A 16,711-nucleotide genomic window follows, 5' to 3' on the forward strand; every position below is an offset into this window, starting at 1 on the left:
TGTTAGTAAAATTACATAGATTTCAGGTGTACAATTCTGTATTACATCATCTATAAATCCCGTTGTGTGTTCATCACCCAGAGTTAGTTCTCCTTCCATCACCATATATTCGATCCCCCTTACCTTGGTGGTTGCCAGAGGAATTTATGCTCTTAATGGGAAATATTAGCCCTTGCTCTTCCTTCATCTGTTCAGGAAATGTTTGTTGAGCTCCTACCCTGCTTGGCACTGTGTGACCGAGATGCCCAGTTACTTCTTTGTCCTCAGGGAGCGGCTCTGATGGCACCCTCCCCCCATCGTTGGATCCAGTAGAGAGGACCTGGCATGAGTAGTTGAGTGAGCCCCTCTTCTGATGTGTATTCCTGGTTCTGTGACATGGGTCTAGGACCAGCAGCCTTTATGATCAGCAGCCTTTATGATCAGCACGATAGAGCATAGCAAAGGGAGTTGTTCCTGGGAACAGTTGTTTTTTGTTGTTTTGGTTTTTTACCCCCGCTAAGTAACACACTTGGACGATTACTACACAAACCCCATTTCCCACCTCCTATCTTGGAATGGAGACAAGACTATGGGTATACGTTTCCGAGTACAGAACCAGAAAAAGCCCAAATAATATGTACTAGATTTTAGAGACTTTAGAAGACATAAAATGTTAAAAAAAAAATTATAAGCTATCTGTAAGGCTGCTCACTACTAACATTTTGTTTCATTTCCTTCTGATTTATTTTCTTTATATACATTATATGCATTTATCACACTCATGTATTGATTATGTAGTGAATATATACTATGTTTGGTGACTATTTCCCCCGATCTTTTATTCTTTTTTTAAATTGAGATTCACATAGCATAACATTCACCTGTTTAAAATGTTTAGTGGTTTCTAACATATTCACAAGGTTGTGCCACCATTACCACCATCTAATTCCACAACGTTTTCATCACTCAAAAAGAAACCCCATACCATTAGCAGTCACTCATCCTCCCCCACACCCCCGCTCTGTGGGAACTACTAATCTATTTTCTGTCTCTATGGATTTACCTGTTCCAGACAGTTCATATACATGGAATCTTACAATATGTGGCCTTTTGTGTCTGGCTTCTTTCACTTAGCATAATGTTTTCAAGGCTCATCCATATTGTAGGGTATATCAGGACTTCATTCCTTTTGATGGTGGAGCTGTCTTATGCCTTGAGTTATGTTTATGTAAAAGTTATTTATCTATTTCCTAGAAGGGCATTTAAGAGGATTTCAGTTTTGCTCTGCAATGAACACTCTGATACTTTCATTAATGTGAATCTCTGGCCTTTGCTAGCTCTAAATGGGGGAGGGAACCCCACTAGCAGCTGATTTGCTTGGATTCAGTCAGCAGTTTCCACTTGTGCTCATGATTTCTTTATATTGTACACTTTTTTTTTAAAGATTTTATTGGGGAAGAGAAACAACAGCTTCAAGTTGTTGTCCTTTCAGTCTTAGTTGTGGAGAGCGCAGCTCAGCTCCAAGTCCAGTTGCCGTTGCTAGTTGCAGGGGGCACAGCCCACCATCCCTTGCGGGAGTCGAAACCGGCAACCGTGTGTTTGAAAGGATGTGCTCCAACCAATTAAGCCATCCAGGAGCTCAGTGGCAGCTCAGCTCAAGGTGCCGTGTTCAATCTTAGTTGCAGGGGGTGGGGCCCACCTTTCCTTGCAGGACTCAAGGAATTGAACTGGCAACCTTGTGGTTGAGAGCCCACTGGCCCATGGCCCATGTGGGAATCGAACCGGCAGCCTTCGGAGTTAGGGGCATGGATCTCTAACCGCCTGAGCCACCGGGCCAGCCCCTATATTGTATACTTTACTGATACTAGTATTGGGTAGTAAAATTTCCCTTTATTATTTGGTCATAGCAATGGGGACACATATGCACATTTCATGGTGTTCTACCAGGAATGTAGTATTCTATCCAGTGTTAGGTAAAGAGCACATGGCCCCTGAGAATAGTGAAGAGATCCAGGATGATCTGTTCAATCCAGCTGCAAATCCTGTCATGGAGAGGTTGACTGACTTCTTGGACCTCGGAGTCTCTATGAAAACTCGGTCTGTCTGGTTTGTTTCACTGGGCAGTTGTGAGGATTAAATGGAATGGTTTTTATGAAGGTGCCTGTTATATGGTATGGTTTTTATGAAGGTGCCTGTTATATGGTAGTCATCAGTCAGCATCACTGTCAGTGTTACTTCAGAGCTTAGAGAAAAAAAATGGGACCCAGGGAGAAAGTTCTTTGGAAAAATCTTTTTTTTTTTTTAAAAATCTTTTCTCCAGCGCTGGGAATTTTTCTTGATATAATCTTCTCTCAGCTGGATACAAACCTGGTGAAAAAGGGCGGTGGAGGCCTTCGTTGCTGCCCCAGCTAACAGCACTGCTGTTACCATGGCAATGTTGTCTTCAGTGCTCTAAGCACCAACGAGAGGGGACAGGATAACTTTGTTTCCTTACCATCTACACTAGCCCCTTGTATTAACATTCTAACATCTCTAATTGTTCAGGTTACATTTCTGCCTTGACTCTTCTTTATTAGGTAATTTTTTCTAATAGGAATATAGGTCGAGAATGAGGTCCCACAAAACCTTAGCACAGCAACACATCTCTGCCTTCAGCCACTGTACCCAGAGTAATAAGGCTCAGGGCCGAAGTGATAATCTAATGAGAGCTGGAAATTGGCTTGCAATTACATGTACTATCAGGGCCAATACTGCTTCTCAGGAAAAAAAACACGAAACCAAACTGAAAAACAACAACAACAGAAAACCCCACAGAAACCAAAAATCCAGCCATATTGTCATGTTGTTCAATATCTGACATGTGTTTTCTGTTTTATTCCAGGAATCCTCAATCTGGCATCAGGAGTGGTGGATTTACTTCAATTCTATTTCCCAGAATCTTTTGATCGCCTTCCAAGGGATTCTGGCCTCTTTGATGGTCCAAAACCAACTGTCCTGGAGTCTTGTAGCGTAAGCGACTTGGCAATTTTGCTACGAGGGAACAAAAGAAAAACCCAGCCCATTGAATTTGGAGCCCACCAGGTGAGCTTCTTGGGATTGTATGTTTTGAAATAAAAGGCACTTTGCAATTGAAAAAAGAATAGCCCCTCTTCCAGAATGGGTAAGTTTCGGAGATGGGTGAGTGACTAATTGTTATTAATATTTCCACTATACTGGCTGACCAAGTCCATGCTGGCTTCTTCTCTTTAAAGACATTGCCTGCCTCCCAAAGAAATAGACTGAGCTTTACGAGATTTCTCTATGTAATATTTGATGGGCTTTTTTTTTTCCTTTCATCTCCCTTTTCTTTTTTCCAGGTAATCCTTGTAGCCAATGAAATGGCAAAGGAAAAAATTCCAGAAGAGCTGGGGTTAGCGCTGGTGCTAACAGTTTATGAAGCAAAAGGCTTAGAATTCGATGATGTCCTCCTCTACAACTTTTTTACTGATTCTGAGGTATGTCATGCTGAATTCTTTTCACCCAATGCATGTATATGTATGAGCTATACTTCCACTCCAGGAAAAAGAATTTGGAGCTGAGTGGAAGAGGGTTTATCACAGGTGCCTGTTTCTGTTTTCGAGCATCCTCCGTTTAGCGTGGGGTTTGGAGTGTTTGATGTGGGTTTTGACAATGGCTGTGGGTTGTTTCACAGTGTGTCATGGGCTGGTTCTCCCCGTGCCCTGCCCTTCCCTGCTCTCTTGTATTCATCTTCTTCTGAATGCCTGGTACCCAAGTGCCAGCTTCCGGTTTTCACCAGCTTCTGTTATCCTTGACTCCCGAAGATGCTCAAGTTGGAGTGAGCTCTAAGGAGAGCCTTACTAATGAAGGCAAGGTTAGCAGTGTCCACCCAATGAGGACAGAACTGGGCAAGGTCAGTCCATAGAAAGAGACAACTCCGGGAAGACAAATGAGGCTTGGTTCCTGCACACTGGATCAGGTAATGTGGGGGATGAGAACAGCCGCCCTATCTGGGAGCTCCCTTCTGGCATGGCTTCACCACCATTGCTTGCCGCCCATGCAGACACTGGCAGTCAGAGAGTCCCCAGAATGACCCCCAGTGACCTCTGGGCCAGCTCATTTCTTCGACTTGATGGTCGTTCTTCCCAAGCTCGGCACATTATGGATAGAGTGACCAACTCAAGACCATTGTCCTCGGTTTTCTAGCCACTGATTTCTCTTTACCACCATCTTTGGGTGGGAACTCAGGCTGGCTGCTGACTGTGCTGTGGGATCTCTTTTGGGGACTTAGCTGACTCTGCCCTGGTCCCTGGTGCAGACTTCCCACTGCACATGGTGCATGCTTGAGGAGCTGGTTTTCATATCCAGGTCAGGACCACCTTTAGCTTGGACACCTTAAAATCTGCCCAGAACTGACCCTTTCCATGGAGTCCTTATTTTCTTTTTCTGATCTTTCAAAAAAATGTCATGTTTGCCTTGATAATACCTATGACAAATATTGCTGTGGGTGCTTTACAGTTTATTAAGTACTTTTTAAATGCATTGTTTCACTTCATCCTCTACCAACCCTCTGAGGTTGTATGTATTTTTATTACCTTCATCCTATAGATAAGGCTGAGGGTCATGGAAATTAAGTAAATTGCCCGTAGGTGGCAGAGCCTAGAACTGAACTCAGATGCCCTGAGTTCTAAATCTCTACTGTATTCCCTTCCTTTTAAAGCCCTGCATGCAAATCAGCTTCCAGAACCTTCCACAATGAGTATACCATTGTCATACCTTAAGTACATTCCTTCTCTATTGACTTTTGCTAATAAAATCAGATGCAATCTCATTAAGCCGGGAACCATTTTTAATCTCTGAGGACTAACTTCTTTTTCTCATAATATATCCATTGGTCATAGTTGGACCGAGGCTCTCCTAAAAGAGGAAGGGGTAAGACTTTGTTGTTCCTGTCCTTTATTAAGTGCCAGTTGTATGCTTGTGCCAGTAAGAAGCTCAAGGAGTTCTGGACTTTAGGGATCTATAACTTGTGGTTGCTTCTGTTTGTGATAGAAAAATCCAGTGATTCTGTCTCACCTTGATCCTGGAAATGGCAAAGACCTGGATACCTTGTCCCTGTGCTCCCACCAATGGCTCAGTGAATTGCATGAAGTGAAAACAATCACACATTGAATCTTTTGTGACATCCACTTCATCCCATGTACATTGGAAGACTTCTAGAAAGACCTCTGATGGGGTGCTTCCCAGGGTACAAGGGAATGTAATTATGTGTTCCGGGTACAAAGCACACCCTCAGTTTATTATTTACAACCTCAAGACCTAAAAGCGGCAGTTAGCAGATGGTAGGAAAGGCTTTAATCAAAGCCAAGAGAGACAGGGATCGTGTAAGTCCCTGGTCACCTGTGGTTTGGCTGCTCATGTGGTTGTTTCTTCCAGGATGACTGGCTGAAGGCTGTTGAATAGTAATTGCTGTTTGAGATGGGGGAACTGCAGAGAGCTCCTCTCCATCCCTGTCCTCTACTCCCCCCACCCCATTTATGTTTCTGGCAGGCAGTCCCTTTAAAGCACCTGTCAGTTGGGTGCGGACGTGTGGAGGGGGCTTCTTGTTGCCCTGGATTGTGATTCTTCTCTCTAGAGGGTTTATTGTTTCCTGTCCAACCACATGGTCACTAGCACTGTCTCCTGGGACGGGGAAGGAAACAGGGAATGTTGCACCAAGTCTTCTTATAGGATTTTGCCTCATTTGGAAGAGGGGCAGTGCTTCTCCCAGTCACCCCCGTCCTCTCCTCCTGTGGGGTCCATTTACACTCTGCCCCGGTGAGGAGTCCTTTCCTTCACACTCATGTGAATAAGACCAGAGGGACTTTGAAAGCCACAGGTTTTATGGGCTGCTTAACTAGCCTAGGGAGCAGGCCCCACAATGCTTGGCTTGCTACCATGCTTCCCTGAAAATAAAACCTAGCCGTACCACCAGCTCTAATGCGTCTTTTGGAGCAAAAATTAATATAATAACCGGTCTTAATTAATTTTTGCTCCAAAAGACGCATCAGAGCAGGTGGTCCAGCTAGGTCTAATTTTTGGGGATACATGGTAGTAGAATCTAAGCATTTTTCCTTCACAATGGCTGATCCCAATAAAATAAGCTGGAAGACTTAATGCTTCTTCCTTTATTGCCAGAAGTGCTGCAGGCCTCTGTTTTTGTGTCTTCGTGGACATAAAAGGCTCTGTCTTGAAAGTCAAATGTGTTTTATTCATGGGAGCAGTTAGTCATGTGCCATACGAGCAGCTTTTGCTTCTCGTTTAGCAGTTTTAAAATACACTGTGCTTCACTAGCCCTTCCAAGGTCAGTCAGTCTGTGCCTCATGCTGTCTGCTAAGAGAGCCTCTCAAATGTTGAGCACATGTGTCTTTTGTTTGCTTTCTTTGGCATACAATTCATTTGTGTAAACAGCTTTACAAAGAGGATAGTCATAATATGTCTTGAAGATGTTTTTTTAGTTTCCAACTACTTAAATGATTAGATGATTCATATCTCTTTGAAAAAACCTGTTGGGCCAGCCCGGTGGCTCAGGCAGTTAGAGCTCCACGCTCCTAACTCCGAAGGCTGCCGGTTGGATTCCCACATGGGCCAGTGGGCTCTCAACCGCAAGGTTGCCAGTTCTATTCCTCGAGTCCTGCAAGGGATGGTGGGCAGCGCCCCCTGCAACTAAAGATTGAACATGGCACCTTGAGCTGAGCCGCCACTGAGCTCCCAGATGGCTCAGTTGGTTGGAGTGCGGGCTCTCAACCACAAGGTTGCCAGTTCGATTCCTCGAGTCCCACAAGGGATGGTGGGCTGTTGTGGGACAGTGGGCTGTGCTCCCTGCAACGAAGATTGAACACGGCACCTTGAGCTGAGCTGCTACGGAGCTCCCGGATGGCTCAGTTGGTTGGAGCGCGTCCTCTCAACCACAAGGTTGCCGGTTCGACTCCCGCAAGGGATGGTGGGCTGTGCCCCCTGCAACTAGCAACGGCAACTGGACCTGGAGCTGAGCTGCGCCCTCCACAACTAAGACTGAAAGGACAATAACTTGACTTGGAAAGAAAAGCCCTGGAACTACACACTGTTTCCCAATAAAGTCCTGGTCCCCTTCACCAATAAAATCTTTAAAAAAAACCCCAAAACCTGTTGATTAATTCCGTAATTGGTTAGTAGCATAACAATTGTCATTTAATAGGTAGTGTTTAAAGCATTTAATCTAATGTGTATATAGTTTAAGTTATGGAGTAACTTAAAGGAGGTAATGAATTGTGTCCACTCCATGTTTTCATCCTTGAAAAGGTACATAGGTGGCAAGTAGCACCATTTGAGGAATAGAAACGTAATGGCTAGAAGCGTTAATTAGCTACTCTCGCAAGACACAGTAAAGTATGAAGTCTGAAATTGAAATGTCATAGGAATTCTGAACTCTAAATACTGCACGTAATCTGGGCACTTTAGCTTCACCAGGGTCTGTAAACCATGGCCCTGGGGGCCAAATCCAGCCCAGTGCCTATTTTTGTATGGCCTGTGGGCTCACAATGGTTTTTGCATTTTTAAATGGTTAAAAAAATTAAAAGGAAAGTAGTAGTCTGTGGCACATGAAAATTACATTAAATTCAATTTTAGTGTTGAAAAATAACGCTTTGTTGGAACATACTATGCCCATTCATTTATGTACTGACTATGGCTGCTTTTGCCCGATAGTAGCAGAGTTGAGTAGTTGCCAGAGAGACCATATGGCCCACGAAGGCAAAAATATTTATTATCTGACCCATTAGAGAAAAAATTTGCTCACTCCTGGTCTATACAGTCACTGTGTTTTTAGGATTTGAGTTTAGGTAAAGGGAAAAATGGCTAAAATACCAACTATTTATCAAGGATAGTGTCAGACACTTGACATTGATTATCTCCTTTTATTTTCCCAACAAACTTGAGTAGTTCTATTATCCCCATTTTAAAGAACAGGAAAATGAGACGGAGAAGAGACAAGTCAACAATTTGTCCAAGGTCACATAGCTAATAAGTGAAAGAACTGAGATATGAATTTGTTCTTTCTGACCTCAGAGTCTTTACACAATGTACCCCACAGCTCCAGAATTTTCTTCCATCCTCGGTTGAATAATTTAGTTAGAACATTCTGCCACATGTGTCTTAACAGCTGACCCTAAATGGCATCTCTTTAAACAGGTTGTGAAAAGGGGTGAGAACACTGGGTTCCTCTCTCTGTACTGTTTCTTGAAATTCTTTGCTCTTAGCATTCCTTCTGGAAGTGGGTACATGTGCTTGGCTTGTCAGCTGTCTTGGTCAAGTGTCTGGGGGAAGTTTTCCCAGAAGCTTCCTTGGTCTCTGCCTCTGCAACTTGAGCACACTCACCTCACTCTGAGGCCATATGATGGCCCCCTCCTCAGAGCTGGGGATGAAGGCCTTGTCCCAACCCTGGGAAAAGCGGGGCTCAACTCTCCATGAGGCCCATGGAGGCTGCCTGTACAGTTCAAAAGCATATTCTGTCAGTCTTTGCTTTGTCATTATTATTTAGGCTTACAAGGAATGGAAGATCATTTCCTCTTTTGTACCGTCATCATCTGACTCCAGAGGGGAAAACCAGCCACTGACTGAAGTGCCCCTGGAGAAACCCAGCTCGTCTCAGGGTCGGTCTGTTATGGTGAATCCAGAAATGTACAAGGTGATTTTCTGCCATTTGTCTACACGCTTCTTTGACAGGGAGCCAGTGACTGAAGCTTGGTTGAGAAGATGAGATTAAAGATGGAGCCTGGTACTTGGTCGGTCTTCCTGTGCATCAGCACCGGGGAGTGGAGGATGGCAAGGGAGCGGCAGGGATCTCGGTGGTGGCAAACTCCCTTGTCTCAGCAGGGAGCTGGGCTTGATGGGTGGTGCACTTTCTGAAAGTGGAAGGGGTGGGTTATACCTTCTGTTCCTCTCTGGACCTCGGTTCTGTTCCGAAATTTTGTAGTTGCTGCTGAGGAACTCAGAAGGCAAGTCCAGGACTATAGTTAGTGGAGCCTTGACTGTTAAGGAATCCGGCCTCCCTTGCCCTTCACATCTCTGCTTTGTCACCAAGAAGGAGGCCAAAGCTAAGAAGTTTTATGGAGTTCTTGGCAGAGGGGGATTGATGGGGCCCTCAAGAGAGTGAGGGTGACATCATGGAAAACTGAAGCAGCAAAAGCAAAAACTGGGAGAAGCTACTGTCCTAGTTTCATGTCTCATATAAAGTATAAAGCAAATAAATAGAATAGCAGTTATCAGGTTATTTCTGTAAATGCCTCTAAGGCTTTGCAGATACAAAAGTTAAATCACTGCTGAGCTTTGCATACTTGTAGGCAGCCACAAATCTGTTGTTGTCTTGAAATGTTATTTAATCACATAGACCCTCCCTCATCCAAGTCAGAATCCCCTTATATCCACAGTACCCAGCCCTGGGGTAGATCATGAGTCATTTAGTTCTAGTGATAGTTATAATATAATAGAAGTATATGACTGGTTTAATTTTTAAAAATCAGTTCCAGTGATTGCTCAAGATGTAACCACTGGGGTAAACTGAATGGAAGTTACGTGGGACCTCTTTGTACGATCTTTGCGACTTCCTATGACTCTATAATATTTTCAAATATAAAATCACAGCAGACCACAAGAGTGGTCCTGTACTAATGGTGTGCTCCCTGCTACAGCTTTGCCTGTTTCTTCTCCGGCCACAATGAGCTCCTCAGGTTTTCATGGCCTAGGCTATGGTGCTAGACTTCTCTACAATTTACACCTCGTGTTTCTCCCAAATCAGAGTTTAAGCCCATTGAAGTGTGTCACCTGCTCGCTACAGACAAAAGGCTCACTCATCATCTTTGTCCTTCATCTTGTCTTTAGCTCCTCAATGGTGAGCTGAAGCAGCTGTACACCGCCATCACACGGGCTCGGGTCAACCTCTGGATCTTCGATGAGAACCTAGAGAAGCGGGCTCCTGCTTTCAAATATTTCAATAGAAGAAATTTTGTCCAAGTGGTGAAGACAGATGAAAATAAAGGTAAGGGCTCATCAAAATATTCTTGCTATTGGATAGGACGCGTGTTGCTGTCAACTGTTCTTAGAGTGTGGTACAAAGGGTTTCGTTTTTTTGAAAGCACTTTCTTTTCTAGTCTGAGAAATAAGAGTTGCTATTTATTACTAAGGTGTGCTGGAAAAGTGTGGTTGTAATGGCATCGAAAGGGTTAACTCCTTTGGGGAAGATCTGTTATTGTCCTTTAAAAGTGAGGGTCATGGGCAAAGGTTGCAGGAAATAGGCTCTGTTGGGAGAATACAAATTATTATGGGCTTTTGGACAGCTGATAGGCAATATCTATTAAAATAAAGGATGCACATACCTTTGGACCCAGTAATTCCACTTCTAAGGATATATCTTGTATAAAATCTCAAAGATACATGGACAACAATGTTCATCGCAGGTCTATTTGTAATTATAAGAAACTAAAAACGACCTAAGTGTCCACCAATGCGAAACTGTGTACAGTGGGTCCTCTGGTGCTAGAATTGACTGTTGTCGAGTTGTTGAGGAGCTATGGATACCTTTCACTTTTCACTTTTATACCCTTCTGTGCTGTTTGTAGTGTTTGTTTTTTTTAAAACCGTTGTCATGTATTGTTTTCATAATTTACAAAGACTAGCTAATTAAAAATGGAGTGAAGGTTTCTTGATAGGATAACTGGGGGAGAAATCAGTAGCCCTTCATGAAGGAGACAATTGTCCTTTGTCGTGGCTTAGCTATTGAGTTGGCCCCTCTAGGACACAGTTAATTTCTCCAAAGACAGGGGAAAGCACAGGGCTTGGCTGCTGTACAGAGGGGTCTGCTGGTTTCCTCAGCATGTTTTAGCCAGTTCTTTGGGGGGCTATTTCTGCTTACAGCCAATGTCTGACTTGGGAACCGGGATTAGACGTTTTCTTCCTGGGCCCTGACTGCTGTGGTTTAATGGGAAAACTCGAAGGCTTGGGGCTGACCTAGCTTCTGATTAGAAGAACCCTCCAGCTGTGTGGCCACATGGCCTTGTTCAGGTCCCACTTTCTCTCCCTGGGCCTTCACTTCCTTATCTTAAAGACAAACGAGTAGGTGGGGCCTACTGTGGCCATTTTTACTCTTCCCTACACTCCTTTTATTCTCAAAGTATGTCCTGGCACCCATAATAAGAGATTGTCAAAATAGGCATCTGCTTTACTTTAAAAATTCAAAATAAAGGATTCTAATTTATTTTGTCTTCATAGTATTACGAATACAAGAAAAAGTACAGTCTTAATTGTGTTACAAGTTGCACATGGTAAAGTCTTTGAGAACATCTGTTCCCGCTGTGCAGGGGAGCTTGGGATGAACGTAGTGACTGCGTGGTGTGGGTTTCTTCAACGTGGTGCTGGCGGAGTTCACTGGCCCTATGCAGAGAGATACTGCAGGGCTTTGCTGTAGGGATAAAACGTCACCAGGGCACTAATAGTGAATATGGACCCAGAACAAGATGCTGCGAAGTCATCTTTGCTGTGGAGCCTGTCAGCCCGCAAGGAGGGGTCAGGCTCTAAGGCTTAATGTGTGTTTTTGCACCTTCTAAATAAAGCTGGTGTGTCTGCCTTGCTCCCCGGTTAATATCCATTAGCCTGGATAGCTCTAGCCCTCTCAGCTCAGATTTGGCTGTCAGCATCGTTCTGGTAGTCACTGCCATTCCTGGGCTCGATGAAACTGTGGCTCAGACCTGCAGGGAGTGTCACCCACAGCTGGTGTTGCTCAGGGGTCTGAGGGAGGGGAAGCTGATCCCGTCACCAGCAGGTTAGTGAGGATAACAGACGGGTCTGACAGCAGGTGGTTTGCAATAGTCTGTGTCCACCAACGGGAGTGTCAGATTGCTCACTATGGTGAGGGCAAAGTCTGCACATTTGGAAATACTGTAAAATCCTATCACGTTGTCCCTTGCTAAGGCCCCACCTTGGGACTTTGCTGAGAGCTACATAGCTTTGGATTTTCAAGGAGGAATTATGAATTGCTATCGTCTTCTAATTCACAGCCGTAGAAAAGGAAGGTAGAGCAAAGTTCAAAAACCAAACAGCATCCTTTCTCACCCCCATATCCTCCTTCCAAAACCCACAACCACCTGGCCTGGTAAGTGAAGCTACATCTTAAAATGAAAGCTAGGAAGACAACTCAGGTGTATTTGTTTGCTAAGGCTGCCAATAACAGAATACCACAGACTGGGTGACTTACACAACAGAAATTTATTTTCTCACAGTTCTGAGGGCTGGAAGTCGAAGATCGAGCTGTCAGCAGCTTTGGTGTCTTCTGAGGTCTTTCTTCTTGGCTTCTAGATAGCCTTTCCTCTGTGTGAGCCTCTGACATCTCTTTGCGTGTGTGATTCTCCTCTTCTTATAAGAACATCAGTCAGATCGGATCAGGACCCACCAGAAGAGCCTCAATTTAACTTAATCATCCTTGTAAAGTCCCCGTTCCCAAATACAATCACATTCCAAGGGACTTGGGGTTAGGATGTCACATATGAATTTTTAGGTGGGGGGCAAAATTCAGCCCATAACAACAGGTTGAAGTGAACAAATGCCAAGAGAAGTAATTTCACTTTGCTTTTTCATTTTAGACTTGGATGACAGCATGTTTGTTAAAACCTCCACCCCTGAGGAGTGGTTCGCACAAGGGGAATACTATGCAAAACATCAGTGCTGGAAGGTAAGGGGCTAGACCCGCAGCTGCAGGAGGGGTCGTTGTGACGCGTGGCCTCATCAGGCCTCATGGCAGGTTTCCCACCATCACATTTTCACTGTGACCGGACGAGGGTAATGGTGCTTGTGCTACTTCTTCGGAAACATCAGGTCACCCCTCTTGCTCCTTCATTTGGCCAAGGGCCAGCATGGGCTGATGGGAAAACGGGAGGTCATGGCTTTTGCCCCACTAAGGAACACTTCTATTTATTTTCTCCTGTATTCTAAGCTTAAAAGGTTTTGCTGTAGTCATATGGTGTTTTTTAAACTGGAACAAATCGTTCTCTTGTTTTTTCCCCCCAAATCGATCAGACACGGACTTCACGGCCAATTTGAGACTGGTGGGCACAGGTTAAACTTTATCACTAGATTGAGCTGACTGACTGATTTCCGGCCACAAGCCATCATAGTGAGCCTAGCGTTCTTTCAGGGAATGTTGTCACCATTAGTCCTTGAAATATTGAAACCAGCATAAAAAGCGCCATCCCTTTCCCCACAGTCGGCATCCCTACATGTCACATGATCTCAGGTGGGGCACCGTGGCCTGTGTGTCTCCCGTGATGTAATGGTAATGATGTCTTCGCCTGCAGGTCACAAACACCTTCAGCTCAACAAAGTCAGCATGGGCCCAGTCTCATTCCACCTCTTCCCTGTGTCACCGGCAGTTTGTCAGATGCCCCCCCTCCTGGTTGCATGATGGCTTCTGCAGGGCTAAGCACCTCATTTCCCTCAGCAGCACCCCAAGCAAGAAGGAGGGGCAGACCCTCTCTTCTCGTGTATCTTTTTTATCATGAAGTCCCGGTGGACTTCTCCTTACATCTCATTGGTCAGCACTAAGTCACATGTCCATGCCTGGCTGTAAGGGAGTCTGGGAGAGCAGTCCCATGTGACAATTCTGGTCTTTCATGGCAGGCAGGTTCTACCATCAGTCAAGAAAGGGAGGAGTGGGTAACTGACCAGCAGTGTTTGCCAGCCCAGGCACGATCACACAGGAACGCATTTCCCTGAGATTTGACTCTCCCAGGCACCTGCAGTGCCCCATGCTGGTGCAGGAGAGCTTCCTGAGAGAACACCTGAAACTGAATTCTGGTCAGAGTGCTTTCTTTCCTTTCTATGCCTCTGTGCACATGTCAGACTTGGGTCCAACTCCTCGAATGTTATAGGGAAAGTGCCTGAAATTTCTCTTGCTACTTCTGAAAAAATGTTTTGAGACAGTGATTCCTTGAAGGGCTGCTTTCATGATTCTTCTTTTCACTGGAATTTCCTAGAGTTGGACCCTAGTGAAGGTACTGGGAAGTGATGAATACAATGAAACTGCAAGTCAAAATTTACTAGAAGCCACTGTTGGAGGTGCCTTCTGTCTGACGTGCCTGGAAGAAGGAACTCTCAGAGTTTTCTTTTTCCCTATTCTTAGCAGAATTTTGTCTCCTGTGTAAGGAAAAATGGTTTTGTCTACAACAAGTAACTCCTATTTAGGGTTTATCAGTTACTTTTTGCTGCATGACAAACAACCCCAAAACTTAGTGGCTTAAAACAAGTCACTTAATGTAGCTCGTAGTTCTGTGGGTTGGCAAAACAGTTCAGCTGAGTAGTTCTTCTAGTCTCAGCTGAGAGATTCATGTCTGAACTTAGCTGTCAGTCAGCAAGCAGGTTGCTTTTGGGGGTTGGCTGGCTCTTGGTTCAGGTGATGGGGATGAATGGGGTTCCAGAGAGAAACTGTGTTGAGCCCAGAAAAGCCACTGGGTGACTTTGGGCCAATCACTCTGTGTCTCTGACCTGAGGTTGCTACTATATACAGTGAGGAAGATGAAACTTCTCACACATGGTTGATGGAAGATTAACTGAGCGCCTGTAAAGTATGTATTATGTACCTTTTCCACGGCTACTGGGTACTTCCAGAAGGAACCTTTGAGTGTGAAGTGTTAGTGGTAACATTGTTGGGCTTTGTCCTCAGAGGCTGTTGTCTTTAGCTTACCAGCACCTTCCTGCTCCTCCCTCTTAGATAGGGCTGGGGTGAGACTCAGTGCTTTGTCGGTGCAAACACAGAATGCCCGCTCTAACTCTTGTTCTGTATGTCACCTCCATTACCTTGTGGGTTCTTGAAACCATTTGCCTTTTCCAGGTTGCAGCCAAGTGTTACCAAAAAGGGGGTGCGTTTGAGAAGGAGAAACTGGCACTGGCCCACAACACCGCCCTGAATATGAAATCTAAGAAAGTCAGCCCCAAGTAAGAGTCTCAGGTCATTTCGGATTTGCTCTGATGAGATCAGCAGGTAAATATGTTGGTGTCAGGTCAACAGTTCACGGAAACTGTTTTGTTCCCCCCCATCCCAGGGAAAAGCAAGTGGCTTACTTGGAACTGGCTAAGACTTATTTGGAGTGCAATGAGCCAAAGCTGTCCCTTAAGTGTCTGAGCTACGCCAAGGAGTTCCAGCTCTCTGGTCAGCTGTGCGAAAGGCTTGGGAAGGTACGCTCCAGCCCACAGCTGCTCCGGGGAGAATTATACTGTCCTCGGGCAGGTTGAGGGGTGGGCTCTCTGCCTCTGTTTGTGTCAGGAAGGGGCTCCAGTCCTCCAAAGAGAGAGAAGTCGGCCCGGTTGACTCTAGGATGGCCCTTCTTTCTCTACATGCTCGTGTTTAGATGGCTCCATAGGCGTGTGCACGTGTGTGTGTGTGTGTGTGTGTGTGTGTGTGTGTGTGTAGTGTTCATGTCTGTGGGAATGTTTGAGAACTGATACTAACAATGAGGAGGCCAAGTGTTCTGATCAAAGGGGTGATGGGCTCCACAATATTTCTGCCTTCTCTTCCTCTATGTTCACAGTCAGGGGTCTGCCTGGGTGAATGGCTTGGCATTTACACGGCGGTCTTTCTACGTTCCCAGTAATTAATTGCTCTGGAACTACCCACCAGGTTAACAGCCACTAGCCACATGCGGCTACTTAACTTAAATTTTAAGTTAATGAAAATTGTAAATAAAATTAAAAATTCAGTTCCTTAGCCTTACTCGCCACATTTCAAGTGCTCGTTGTTATAGAACATTTCCATCCTTGCAGAAAGCTCTGTTGGACAGAGCTGATGGCCTGGCTACTCACAGAGTGGTCGGCAGGCTGGCAGGGGGCCACACACTCTTACTTGTCTGAGATAAGATTAACGCAGAAGGTGAAAGGAAGTAGTAACAAATTTTTATAGCCATTTGGCGTTTCTGTGACATCCAAGTGGGGATACTTTTCTTAGTGATTCATCGTTTTATTGAGTTATAATTGACATATAATAGTGTATTAGTTTCAGGTGCACAGCGTAGTAATTTGATACATATATATATATATATATATATATATATATATATATAGTGAGATGATCGCCACAATAAGTTTAGTCAATATCCATCACCACCCATAGTTACGATATTTTTTCTTGTGAGGAGAACTTTTAGGATTTCCTCTCTTAGCAATTTTCAAATATACAATACAGCATTATTAACTTGCATCAGCATGCTGTACATTACAAGGTTCTTTTTTTTTTTAATTGGGGAATATTGGGGAACAGTGTGTTTCTCCAGGGCCCCTCAACTCCAAATCGTTGTCCTTCAATCTAGTTGTGGAGGGTGCAGCTCAGCTCCAAGTCCAGTCACTGTTTTCAATCTTTAGTTGCAGGGGGCACAGCCCACCATCCTATGTAGGAACTGAACCTGCAATCTTGTTGTTGAGAACTCGCGCTCTAACCACCTGAGCCATCTGGCTGCCCCTCCAGCAGCTCAGCGGCAGCTCATTGTCTTCAACCTAATTGTGGAGGGCACAGCTCACTGGCCCATGTAGGAATCGAACCTGCAACCCTGTTGTTAAAAGCTTGTACTCTAACTGTCTGAGCCATCTGGCCGCCCATAAGATTCACTTTTAATGTATCAGTTGTGATGGATTGGATGTGTAAAACTATCTATCTGGTCCTTCCCCACAGGTGGCATGAGAA

The 16,711-nt window shown here is 44.7% G+C and overlaps 1 protein-coding gene across 8 annotated transcripts in view; it reads left to right on the plus strand.

Moving 5' to 3' along the window:
- TRANK1 (tetratricopeptide repeat and ankyrin repeat containing 1) overlaps positions 1-16,711 on the plus strand; it is a 102,776-nt gene that overhangs the window by 73,262 nt on the left and 12,803 nt on the right. For all 8 annotated transcript variants that reach the window (XM_074312632.1, XM_074312633.1, XM_074312634.1 and 5 more), the window contains 7 exons: positions 2,861-3,060; positions 3,336-3,473; positions 8,534-8,680; positions 9,874-10,030; positions 12,627-12,715; positions 14,870-14,973; positions 15,081-15,213. In XM_074312632.1, coding sequence (XP_074168733.1) covers positions 2,861-3,060; positions 3,336-3,473; positions 8,534-8,680; positions 9,874-10,030; positions 12,627-12,715; positions 14,870-14,973; positions 15,081-15,213 — 968 coding nt within the window. The remainder of the gene's footprint in view (positions 1-2,860; positions 3,061-3,335; positions 3,474-8,533; positions 8,681-9,873; positions 10,031-12,626; positions 12,716-14,869; positions 14,974-15,080; positions 15,214-16,711) is intronic.

The sequence above is a fragment of the Rhinolophus sinicus genome, linkage group LG10 (assembly GCF_036562045.2).
Source record: "Rhinolophus sinicus isolate RSC01 linkage group LG10, ASM3656204v1, whole genome shotgun sequence".
Taxonomy (NCBI): domain Eukaryota; kingdom Metazoa; phylum Chordata; class Mammalia; order Chiroptera; family Rhinolophidae; genus Rhinolophus; species Rhinolophus sinicus.